Raw genomic sequence first — 13,059 nt, forward strand, 5'->3', positions numbered from 1 at the left:
TAATTTAAGAAAAATTAAAATAAAGAAAATAAAATTACACACCCCCCCCACCCCCCCACCCCCACACACACAATGTCAGTCATATAACAATTATAATTTTATTTATTTATTTTATATCATACTATATACCATCGTACTACATATGATGCTGTTTGTTTTGTGTGAATGGATTACCTTATATAATAGTCACATTTGTTATTTTCTTTTCCAGGAAAAATGGAACATACAGAATCTTTTCTATCTATCTGCTGTATTTTTGTTCATTGGCCATGTTGTCAGTGTCCATACTTGAATGTGGTCCCACCCCAACAGCTACTCAGCTATGTGGTTTTTCATTTTCTTGATTGCAAAAGTATTATTATTATAATAATAATAATAATTTATTTATCCCTATTTTATGTTACACTTTTTTGGGAGATAACAGCAAAAAGGGAGGGAGAACACATAAGCCAATGGCTTTTTAGGGGGTATTCCCTTAAAAAATTATGAATATACAAATATACAATTGAAAAATTGTACAGTTCTGAAATTGTACAGGTAACGTTCAACAGGAAAGACATAAATAAATTGGAGTTTTTTGTACATTTCTTTACAGAAGACTTCGAAAAGCATCACTACTCATAACATCATTGTGAACATTTTTACAATTAAATGAGGAGAGAAAAGAAAAATGATAAGATACATTGCACAGAAATTTACAAACTATTTGCCAACTGCTTCCTTTAACATTTGTACATTATTTCCATGTTGGTGTTTTTAGTGGAAGGTAATTTGAATCAGACATAAATAAATTGGAGTTTTGCCCTAGTGATGTGTTCGATTAGTAGTTTCTTGTATTGATTTAGTGAAGTGACATTTTTGATTTTTTCAGGAAGTTTGTTCCAGGTTTTAGCACCTCTGTATTTTATACTTTTCTGACCTGTTGTACATTTGATTTTTTTTTTTTTTAATGAATTTTTTTACTCCAAACACAAAAGGTATTAGAACCTATAGTACTTATTACCATCCATGGGTGAAGGAAGTACTTAGTACCATGCATTTGTTGATTATACTTGAATTTCTGTAGATTATATAATAGAATTTTTAAGATAGTTTAGAAATTGGCAGTTAATGAATTTTTCCATTACTTTAGAAAGAGTAAAAGTGTGCAATAGGATGATGACTGGATGGGAAGGATTTTTCACCCTTTTAAGAACTGGCTGAATATGAGCAAATTTCCAGGCAGAAGAAAAACACCAGTGGAATAAGCGAATATAAAAAGGTGACAGAGAACAGGAGTAAGCCCAGGAGCATAGGTTTTGAGAATAAGTGGAGAAATACCATCAGAATGCATTGGGTAGAGTTTACAGGGAATGGCAGAAGGTATTTTACCAAGATCAATACAAGAGTTAGAAGAAAAGTATGATTCTAGCAGATCAGCTTTAACTTTAGCTGAGGTGGCAACAGAACCACCAGGTTTTAAAAGAGGTGGAAGTACAGATGGACAAAAGTTCCAGCCAATAACTTTGCCAAGAAACCAGAATTCTCAACTACCGTTTGGACAAGGAGCAAGTTTTCCACTCTTAGTTTATTCAAAATCCGAATATATCATTTACATTTCTGCTTTTATAACCAACTCCCAAACTATACAGGATGTTTCAAAAATGATGGTCGATAATTTAAAGGTGAAAAGTACAAACTAAAATAAGCAAAAAAAGTCCCAGTGAATATCAGGCCACAAATGAACCATTTTTGAGATAATGCACATTTTCTGTTAAGATCTGCCACTGACTATGGGAGCACTAGTTTAGCAAAAAGCTGTGAATCCTTTTCCAAAGGTGGTTTTATTAAACATAAGATAATACATTTTTAATTTTTGTTTTATTTTTTTTGGTTTAATTTTTGGTTTTGGTTTAAAAACACCACAGGATTTTACAGATGTTACGTGTTGTTACAAAAGGTGTACCCAGCTTTGTAGTCTTCTCTGCGAGTTGCAAATCCTCTCAGGCATTTCTGGATCATTTCTGATTTGCTGAAAGGCTCCTTCAATCTGATGCTGCAATTCCTCAACTGTGTTAATGTCAGAAGTGTACACCAAGCTTTTTACATGATCCCAGATACAAAAATCCATAGAATTTAAGTCTGGTGATCTGGGAGGCCACATTACAGGCCCACCTCTACCTATCCACCATTGACCATACTTCTAGTTAGATACCAAGTCACAACTTGAGCTGGGCGACTCCGTAGCCAGGTGGGAAGGAGCAGCAGTGCATAGCACACGCTTCTTGATTAGACCGGGGTTCAAGCCCGTCACCACCAAATACGGAGGATGCGGAAAGGTCAGGGAAATGACCACCGCATATCCCGGAGCAATATGGCCTTAGTTGCTAATGCTCCTAAAAACCAAATAACAAACAAACAAACAACTTGAGCAAAATATGCCGGTGCACCATCATGCATAAACCACATGTTCTGGCGTTGCTGAAATGGGACATTATCATCATCAAAGGAGGTCTGGAAGAACATTCTGCAGGAACTGAAGGTACAGCTCTCCTGTTTGCCTGTTTGGCAAAAAGTGTGGTCCAATTAGATGGTCTCCTAGTAGTCCTGCCCAGACATTCAATGAGAAACATTGCTGATGTCATGACTCGTGAATTGCATTAGGATTTTCATCAGACCAAACATGACAGTTATGAAAATTAAAAATACCATCACGAGTAAACCCAGCTTCATCAGCAAACAAAATGTTGTTTAAAAATTGGGGGTTCAGGACACACTGTTGTTGCATCCACTAGCAGAAGTTCACTCTGGGAGGGTAGTCTGTATTGCTGAGACCTTGTACATGCTGGATATGGTAGGGGTACAGTAAATGGTGATGTAAAATTCACCACACACTGCTATGGCTCAGTACACAATCTTGCAGAGCAACCCTCCTTGTCGAAATTCCTGGATTTTTTTTGACTCTTTCTAACACCCTTTCCTCAACATCATATGTTATGCTTCTGGGTCTACCTGCTCATACTCCATGTGTGAAGTGCTCATGTTCTCTAAGGCATTGATGTAACTGATGAATGTGCACCTGTTGGGCTGCCTTCAGCGGGGAAATGCTTCTTGGTACAAATGTGCAGCCTTGAGTGCACTGTCGTTGGCTTTACCATACATGAAGTGCATGTCCGCATGTACTCTTCGTTGCTGTAACCTCTTTCCATGTTGACTATCCTTTGACAAGTAATAGTATACCTACTACATCACAGAGCATTGAGAGAGGGGGAAGGGAGAGAATGAGCATAACCTAACCTAAACAAACAAATTTGTGGTGGATCCCAACAAGAAATGTGCAATATCTCGAAAACGATCCACTTAAGGACCCATGTTAGGCTTTTTTTGCATATTGCAGTCTGTACAGTTCACCTTTAAATTATTGACCATCACTTTTTAAACACCCTGTATATGCACTACTCTCAGCTCTCACAAATTTTTTTCATTAACTATAACTATCTACTTTACATGAAGAGTTATTTCAAATTTTCAAAAGTCTTTTGCATGGAATTTCCTGTCTATACAAAGGGTACTAGGAAAGTTTTGCAATACAGCTTTGTTTATTTAATTTTTTCAAAGTAATTTCCTCTACATTCAATACACCTCTCCATCCTCCGAAACCAATCTTTAAACCAGTTCTGCCAAGTTTCACTAGGGAGTAAAGCACACTCGTTGTCCCAAGCCCATAGAAGGTCCTCATCGCTGGAAAACCGCCTCCCTTTTAGCTTCATTTTCACATGCGGGAACAGTGCAAAGTCGCAGAGAGCAAGGTCTGGACTGTAGGGAGGGTGCTCGAGAAGTTTCAGTCCTGTCGTGGTCAAATATTCGGTGCAGGCTTTGGCGCGGTGAGTTGCAGCATTATCGTGATGGAGGTACCAGTTGTCCATTCTTGACTTTGGCCGCAGGTTCTTCATAGATCCAATGACTTTAGGCTGGCATTGTTCAGTATACCACTTAGCTGTGACTGTCTTCTGCGTGTCCAAAACGACACGTTCCACAATTCCACTTGATTTGAAAAATACAGCTATCATTTTATTCTTTACAGATCGGGATTTTCTGACAATTACGGGTGTGTCGTCATCATCAAAGACCCAAACTTTGTTTTGAGCCTTGGTCGGCAGATCGTAATAGTACAGCCAAGTCTCGTCACCTGTCACGATGTTGTTCACATACCGAGATTGTCCCTTATCAAACTTTTTTAACATCTCCCGGCACCAAGTCACACGTCGTGTCATCTGCTCTTCAGTCAGTTGATGCGGCACCCAGAGAGAACAAAGTTTCTTCACGTGCAAATGATCTTGCAGAATCGAACGAATTGCTGGTGCATTTAGGCCCAAAGTATCCTCTATCTGTTGGTAGGTCACTCGCCTGTTTTCGTCAAGCATTTTCCTCACAGCAGTAACGTTTTCCTCCGTAACTGACGTTCGTGGCCTTCCCGGCCTCTCAGAATCCTCCAGAGTGAAATTTCCCCTTTGGAATTCTCTATACCACCTGAATATCGTTGTACGATGTGGACAATCATCATCTAGTGCAAGAGTCATTTCTTCTAAGCACTGGTCTATGGTTAAACCACGCACGAAATTATACCGCAAAACTGTCCTTATCTCATTTCGTGACCACGATGCCATCGCAAGCACTTTACACTCTCACTACTAATGAATAACTGAGCCCATCGACTTGGCGCGGCGGCTACTATGCACGTATGAACATGTCTCAACATGCAGCAACAAGCAGCTTCCTGTGATTCATTGTTGTGTCATATTGCAAAACTTTCCTAGTACCCTTTGTATGCTATTAGAGTTAGCATAGTGTAGCATATACACCTGGGATTACCAGTCCTTGTTTTAGAGTAATAAAGATGCATCAAGCATAAAAACACAGAGAGAGCTAATGGCTACGTGATCTTTCAGATTTTGTTAAAGCATTTAAAAGATAACTTACCTGCCCAACAATACGAGATTTTTCTAGAAGATACTGTTCAATTTTTGCTCCTTCTATTACACCCTGCTTACTGAAATGAATGTCTATATATTTGCCAAATCGACTGGAGTTGTCATTTCTAATAGTTTTGGCATTTCCAAAGGCTGAACAAAAAATAAATAAAACAGAATAAATATGCTTACAAAATATACTCTTATTAAAAACAAATGGACATTTGTATTTATGAAAGAAATATATTTACTCAAGTCTATTTGCTCCTTCTATTACATGTTTCTTAATGAAATAAATGTCTATATATTTGCCAAATTGACTGGATAAATTCATATTATAGCATAATATGAATAATGATTTTATACTTTGCTTATGTCACATTCAGTCTCAAGCTGTAGAAGATAACAATAAAATCAACCAGTGGCTAGAAACAATAAAAATAGATATTACTTTTTTACTTTGGGCTCTAATTAATACTCAAAAGTCAGCACATTAGTCTCAATTACTAAAAAGAACAAACTTTTCAACTTTCTTTCATCTTTACATGGCAATCTAATCAGTCAGTCAGTGTACAAAAAGTCTTTAAACATCATGACTATAAATTTTGAGTGTAAACTGCTTTTCAAAATGCACACTGATCTCTGTTATTGTTATTTGGTTTTTAGGAGCATTAGCAACTAAGGCCATATTGCTCCGTGAATATGCGGTGGTCATTCCTGACCTTTCCTCATCCTCCGTATTTGGTGGTGACGGGCTCGAACCCCGGTCCACTGATCTCTAGAGTTATGGCAATCAGAAGCATCTGGTTACTCAAGCAAAACCTTGTTCATAAGACCTTTTCATAATAATGAAATATATTAGAACACATATCTCCTTCATGCTCAAGTCTTGCAAAGGAGTATGGCTCCAAAATGTGGGTGCTGTGTCACAAAAACAAAATACTAAAATCTGCAGACTATCTTGTGTTCCACTGGGCTAATTTACACACATGAGGGGACATAAATTGAAATTGAGGAAGGATGGCTGCAGGTCAGATGTGCAGAAATGTTCCTTCAGTCAGAGGGTGGTTGATTGTTGGAACAAAATCCCATTAGTGCTGTAGAGGTGGGTAGTTTAAATAAATTCAAGGAAGAGCTAGATAAACTTTTGCTGTTTTTTTAGATGATACTTGCTTTCCTGCATCATCTGCCACTAAAATTACTACTACTAATAATAACAATAATAAGGCCAGATTTATATATTTTTTAATTTTTTTCTGTTTATACTCCGGCACGACAACCAAGTCAGTAGAGTTTACAATAAATCGTCAATACGAATATTTATCGTATTTAGTAGTCAGGGGTTTGAACCCCGGTCCACTCAAGGAATGCATGCTATGCACTCTCACTCCTGACCATTTGGCTACGTCAGGCCCTAATATGGACCATCTCTAGATCAGTAATGTACAAAAAATCTAAATTTTTGTATATTACTGATCTAGATTGGTATTATGGGGGATTTTTTTTTCCGTTTTTTTCTTTCTTTCTTTTTTTGGGGGGGTTTCCCCTTCTAATGAAAGCATTTCTTTCTCTAATGGGTAGTTACAACTACCTATTTTTTAAAAAAACTGTGGGTAGTAGCAACAGAATTTTTTCTTTTTTTTTTCATGCCATAGATGCTTTTGGTTAACTAACCAAAGATCATAAAAGATGTCAGCTGACTTTAGATTCTTTAGGTATTAACTAACTGCCTTTTCAGGTTAATTTTGTTTTTGAATGAAATTAGGTATGTGTGCATAAGGGTGTAATTTAAACTAACTACAAGTATAATTTACATTTATTAAATTTTTTTCACACATCCACAAAGTGCATGTGTGAAAAAGTATCAGATATAACAGATATAAGTATCAGATATAACAATTCTCAGATTTAGTAATAGTAAATGGTGGTCCTTAAGCCATTATTAATATAATGGTATACTGACCTTCTAAGATTGGATTAGCTTCTAAAATCTGTTGCTCAATCCAAGAATGTTGGCCACTAATAGCTGCTAGATACTGAAGAATTAGTTTTGTGCTTTCTGTCTTTCCTGCTCCACTCTCACCACTATTGAAAAACCAAATATAGGCTTCAGCATATATATATGTATTTATATTGATATAAAATGAATTACCTTAAGTGGCTACTTTATTAGGTACACCTATCTAATAGAGTACACCATCACCTTTTAGCCCTCAAAACAGGCTGTACTCATGGCATGGACTCAATAAGGTGTTAAAAACATGCCACAGAGATGTTGGTCCATATTAACTCAACTGTTTTCCACAATTGTTACAAATTGGATGGTTGTGCATCTGTACTCTGATGAGTTTTTTCTATCTCATCCCACATTGCTTAATTGGACTGATATTTGGTGAATGGGAAATCCACTACAGTAGGCTGAATTCACTCTAGTGTTCCTAGAACAAGTTCTGTACAATTCTGGCCTTGTGACATGGGGCATTATACTGCTGGAAGAACTCATTTGTAAACAGAGACTGCAGCCATGAGGATATGCGCCTGGTCAGAAACAATTTTGACATACCCTGTGGAATTTTAAGGCTGAGCTGGACAGGCATTTGGAACAAATGGAGGGATGAAATGGGAGGGGTTTTTTTTTTTTTTTTTGGCTGATGCTGCATAAGCTTGCTTTCTTGCATCGTATGCCTCTACTAATGCTAATGCTAATGTTTTTCCAATGGCATCAAGGGTCCAACTGCATCATAAAAACACTCCCCACATTACATCACTTCCACTAGCCTGCACTACTGACACCTGGCAGAATGGTAAAAAAAAAAAGCATGGACTTAAGCTTTTTTTACCATATCCCTGTGCTTTTATCAGTGTGAAACAGCTAAGGTTCATAAGACCAGGTAATGTTTTTTCAATCCTCCACTCGCCAGTTTTGGTACTCCTGGGCCCATTCATTCTGTTTTTTGCTGACAGGAGTAGAACCTAGTTTGGTCATTGGCTGCAACACCCCATCCACAACTAGGTAAAATGAGTTATGCTTTTTGAAATGACTCTTTGGTTACTGCTTCTGTACTGGGTTGTTATTTGACTGACTGTAGCCTTTCTGTTACAAGAAAGGCTACAGTCAGTTGTGTTTCCTGTACAAGTCTTCTCAGCCTCCATTGGCCTCTCATATTAATGAGCTGGTTTCAACAGAGGATTGTTATTTGTTGGTTACCGGACAAATCTCAATACACATTCATACATGAAAACCCCAGCGGGGTTTGCTGTTTCTGAAGATACTCATACCAGTGAATCTGGCACCAACTCCAAAGACACATTCAAAGTCACTTAAATCTTCCTTCTTGCCCATTCTCACACTGTATACATACAGCATCCCTGTATTATACTGCATTATACATCTACTTTATACTGCATGGTACCAACACATGATGCTGTTCCTGAAGGAGCACCCCATTTTGTGAAATGGGTAGGTGTTCATCTAATAAAGTGGCCACTCAATATATATTAAACATCATATAAAACTCCAATAGCATTTCTTTATATTTATAATGCTACAACTCTCAACTCTGGTTCATTCTCAGCTTCAAACTAGTAATACTTCATTACTGGTTTGAGCTTATCAATCTAGTTAATGAACAGATTTCAAAAAATATGAATTTCATAAAATATTTCTTAAAAAGAGATCTATATTATATAATCTCAATGAGAGAAAGAGAGAAAAGCATGAAAATATTTCTAGTTAAAAACTCCTAATTAGTTACTAACCTGATTATAATACATTGATCCAACTGATAACGTTTCATATTATTGTAACTATTATCACCAATGGCAAATATATGAGGAGGTAGTTCTCCAATTTTTTTGTCTTTATATAATTTAATTTGCTCTGCTGTATATATGGGAAGAATCTGGTAAGGATTCACTGCTACTAGAATTGACCCGGTATATGTCTGGAAAAAAAAAAATATTAATTAAATTCCATATAACAAAGTGAATTGTCTCTATAACTAGAAAATACTTGTTACTAACACCAATTAGACAACTTATCAGAAAACAAATGATATTTATATATTGTTATAGTACTTATTTTGTTCAAAAATAAGTAAATGTAGTAATAAGTAAATTAAATGGAGTACTTATTTTCAAAAATAAGTACTCCATTTAATAATTCTGTATGTCAATACAGAATACAGAATTTGATTAAAAAATTTTCTTAAAATGTTATGTAGTTTATATTAAAATATAGAGTAAAATGGTTGAAAGCTGATATAATTTTGTTGTTAGATACCATCTTAGAGTTACACTTATTTTTACAATTCCTTGTAAAACCTTAATTTAATGAATTATATGGAGGTAAGGCCTGTCCCACTAAATCTGACATATGTTAAACTTGAAAGAGACATATTTGCTAATTTTGCTAGACTGTTATGAAAAAAATGTGAAGGTTTCATAAAAAAATTCACGAAACAAAGATGAATGAGTAATTTTAGAGTCTGGCAAGAAGTTTTCTGAACAGTGCAGATAGGCTATTAGGACATCTGATGGGGTTCCATCAATGATTACAAGAATTTTGCCAGCAGGGACAAGGAAGTGATTATCATGCTGTATAAGCAATGATTAGGAACACCTTGAATACTGCACACAGGTCTGGAAGCCCCGCTTTAGAAAGGATGTGGATCTGCTGGAAAGGTTGCAGAGAAACACAACAAGATTTGTCAGAGGCACATAAAGTGCTTTTATATGATATGGCAAGCAAAGCTGAAATCTTTCTTTGTATTCTTACCAATAAAAATTTCAGTTCAGCAAATTGCAATGCCTGGAAACTAGACATCTGTGAGGAAACTAGACTGGTAATTGATTGATGGAACAAACTTCCACCAGGAACTATGGAGGTAGAGGCAGTTTGATTGAATTAAGGATTAAGTAAATTATTAGAAGGGTAGGCAGATGATTTGGGTATTTTTTTTTTTTTTTTGGTTAATGCCATATATGCTTGCACTTGCTTCCCTGTATTATTTTCCACTACTAATATTACAAAAACATTAAATACTATAATACTGTATTTTACTGCCCTTATCAGTTGTGTGGAGCAAAAGTGGTTGAAATTTTTCCATATCATACAGTTGCAGTGGAAATTCTGACTGAAGCTTATTCAGAGTGAAGAGCTTCAAGTAAACTTGATGAAGGTTCAGATAACACTCTACTGATGTCTAATACACTTATAGACGGTAGTGAGAAAAAAATCCTTGCTCCCTTGCACTCTCTACAACATGAATATTGTAAAGGTCACAGTACACAGGAATTTGAATTCGCTTACAGTTTCATCATAATGGTTGAAACCATAAATATGACTTAAATATAAAATTTCAGTGAGTTACTTCTATGATCAAAAAAGAGAATAAAAATGCTTCATAAAAGTATTTTGATCTAATTATCTGATACTGTATTGCTAAACAAAAACAAAGGCTAGCATCCACATTAGCTGTGAGTGCTAGATTTGCTTTATATTATTAATTAAAATGTTTTAACTAATGGTAAATACCATCAGACCAAAGCATTTCCATCACTGGATCCCATATGAAGGAAAACCTTGGTTCAGTGAATGTGATCGATTTTTTCTGAAGTCCATTAAATTGAGGATTTACTGTATAACTGAACAAATAAAATGAACCTTCTTGACAAAACTTTACAATAACATAAAAGTCTTCTGTATTAATATTACATGAGGGGACAATAGTGAGTATAGATTATTTATTCTGAACTAAATCATTTCCAAAATTCTGATAATGATAATGGGAAAAAAAAAAAAAAAAAATGAAAATTCTATCTGTGAATGAATTCAACTTATTTGATTGCTTTCTTAAGCCCTTTAAACAGAAAATTAACTAAATGTTAACATATAAAAAAAAATTTCTTGTTTATACTCCAGCAAGACTACCACGTCAGTGGAGTTTGCAATAAATCAAGCAATACAAATGTTAATTGTATTTAGCAGTCATGGGCTTGAATCCCGGTTCACTCAAAGAGCATGTGCGACTGCACCCACGCTCCTGACCACTTGGCTATGTCAGGCCTACTTACATAAATAAGATTTTCATTATATCGAATGAGAAGGTTCCTTAAGATGCCTGCTTCATGAAGGTCACCAAGAGAAATCATGTCTTCCACTCCCTGCACAGAGGTAGGATGCATGGCTTTGATACGTCGTTCGGGTGTAAGCCATAATTCCTATAAAGATTTATATATTTTTCATTAGGAAGTTATAAAATACATGATTATACTTCAAATATCTGTTAAACAGTCAAATATAAAAAATGGCAAATAACTGCTTATTAGATAAATGGGGCTATGCATCTATTAAAAGCAAAATCAATACTCAAAAATCTTAAGTTGTGCATATTGTAGGTTTCAAACTGAGTTTCATAAGGACAGTTTCATGAGATTTTCAACTAGAGAGAGAGAGAGAGAGAGAAACATGATTTTAAAATCTCCGTTATATATATTTTTTTTTAACAAAAGAGAAGCAGAAAATGTAGAAATTAATGCAGAAAGAGGATTTTGAAATACATAAACAACAGTAATGAAGATCACAGCAGAAGTATTAGGCAGAATGGATAAAAAGGCACCAAGTACTGGATCAATTCAAAGTTAAAAAAATTGATAAAGGAAAAAAAGGATGCATACCTCAGATGGCTTAGCTCTAAAAGTGATGAACATATGAGCATCTATAGGGAGAAAAATAAAGAAGTAAGGACTAAAATTGACAAACCAAAAAGTGAGGCATGGGATAGAACCTGCACGGAAGTAAACAGCAAGATAGGCCACGAAAGATCTGCTGCAGCATGGAAGGTGCTGAAGAGCTTGCGACAATCACATAAACAAAAGGCTAATCCAGGTGTAATAAAATTAGAAGAATGATATAGAAATTATGAAGAACTACTAAGTGAAAACAGAGAGAAATTTAGAGATAGTGAAGTTGAAACTTCCTGTACAGAATAAGTAGGGATTAGCTTTGAGGAAGTGGAAATAGAAGAAAAAAAAAGGGAAAAAATGGAAAGGCACCTGGACCTGGAGGAATGAACTGGAGCTGCTAAAATATGGAGGAGGAAAAATCATCTCACTGCGCACGAGACTATTTAACAAAATATGTAAAGGAGAAGAAATACCATCAGAGATGATACTGGGATATGTCACTTCTGTGTTTAAGAAAAGGAATAGAAGAAATTGCTCAAACTACAGAGGAATCTGTGTTTTAAACCAATTGCAAAGCTTTTTAGTGGGATATTGAAAACAAAACTAGAGAAAGAAATAAGCATTTTGGAGGAGCAGTGTAGATTTACAGCTGGACGGTCCTGTAGTGATGATTTATTCATGGTCAAGCAGATTCTGGAAAAATGCCAAGCTACTGGACAGGATATAGGATTAGCATTTATTGACTTGGAAAAAGCATATGACAGTCCCAAGAAAGATGCTGTGAAATGTCATAAAAAAAATGTCAATATGACAACCACTGATTGACATAATTAGAAAAATATACAAAAATAACACTTGCTGCATTAAAATTGGGTCAGAAATATCAAGGAAATTCAAAACATCAAAAGGCTTGCTACATGGATTCTGTTTATCCCCCAAGTTATTCAAGTTGTACCTGGAAGTGACTCTGGAGGCCTGGTCCTTTCAAACCTTTTGTTCGCAGCTTACCAGGTACTGATTGCACAGGACATGGAGGATTCTAACTATATGTGCAGAAAGCTATTGGAACAATATAGAGAATGGGGTATAGAGAATTTATAATATAGCGATGGAAAAATTCTCTATATAACAATATAGAGAATTTTTAATAAGATGGAATATATGAATTCAACAGGGGACATTCTGAGTGTAAATGGAGCAGAAATAAAGAATGTGAAGCAGTTTAAATATCTAGGAGCTATTGTGTAGATGGATGGTTCATCTGAAAATGAGATTACAAGGAGAATTAATGAGGGAAGAAAGGCCTTGGGCATGTCGAATTCAATATTATGGAGCAATAACATTCTTCCAAAAACCAAATGATTACTATATAATGCAATTTGTCAGAGTAACTTACTATATGGATCTGAGATTTGAAATATAA

General features: G+C 35.6%; 1 protein-coding gene across 1 annotated transcript in view; it reads right to left on the minus strand.

Moving 5' to 3' along the window:
- The window catches only part of ck (unconventional myosin-VIIa ck), a 273,948-nt gene that overhangs the window by 161,536 nt on the left and 99,353 nt on the right, over positions 1 to 13,059 (minus strand). Inside the window, exons 4-7 of the mRNA XM_090377618.1 lie at positions 11,025 to 11,171; positions 8,709 to 8,893; positions 6,913 to 7,034; positions 4,960 to 5,102 (exon numbers count right to left, since the gene is read on the minus strand). Of these exons, the coding sequence (XP_090233744.1) occupies positions 4,960 to 5,102; positions 6,913 to 7,034; positions 8,709 to 8,893; positions 11,025 to 11,171 (597 nt within the window). The remainder of the gene's footprint in view (positions 1 to 4,959; positions 5,103 to 6,912; positions 7,035 to 8,708; positions 8,894 to 11,024; positions 11,172 to 13,059) is intronic.

The sequence above is a fragment of the Mastigoproctus giganteus genome, chromosome 1 (genome assembly GCF_048544385.1).
Source record: "Mastigoproctus giganteus isolate SK-2022 chromosome 1, ASM4854438v1, whole genome shotgun sequence".
Taxonomy (NCBI): domain Eukaryota; kingdom Metazoa; phylum Arthropoda; class Arachnida; order Uropygi; family Thelyphonidae; genus Mastigoproctus; species Mastigoproctus giganteus.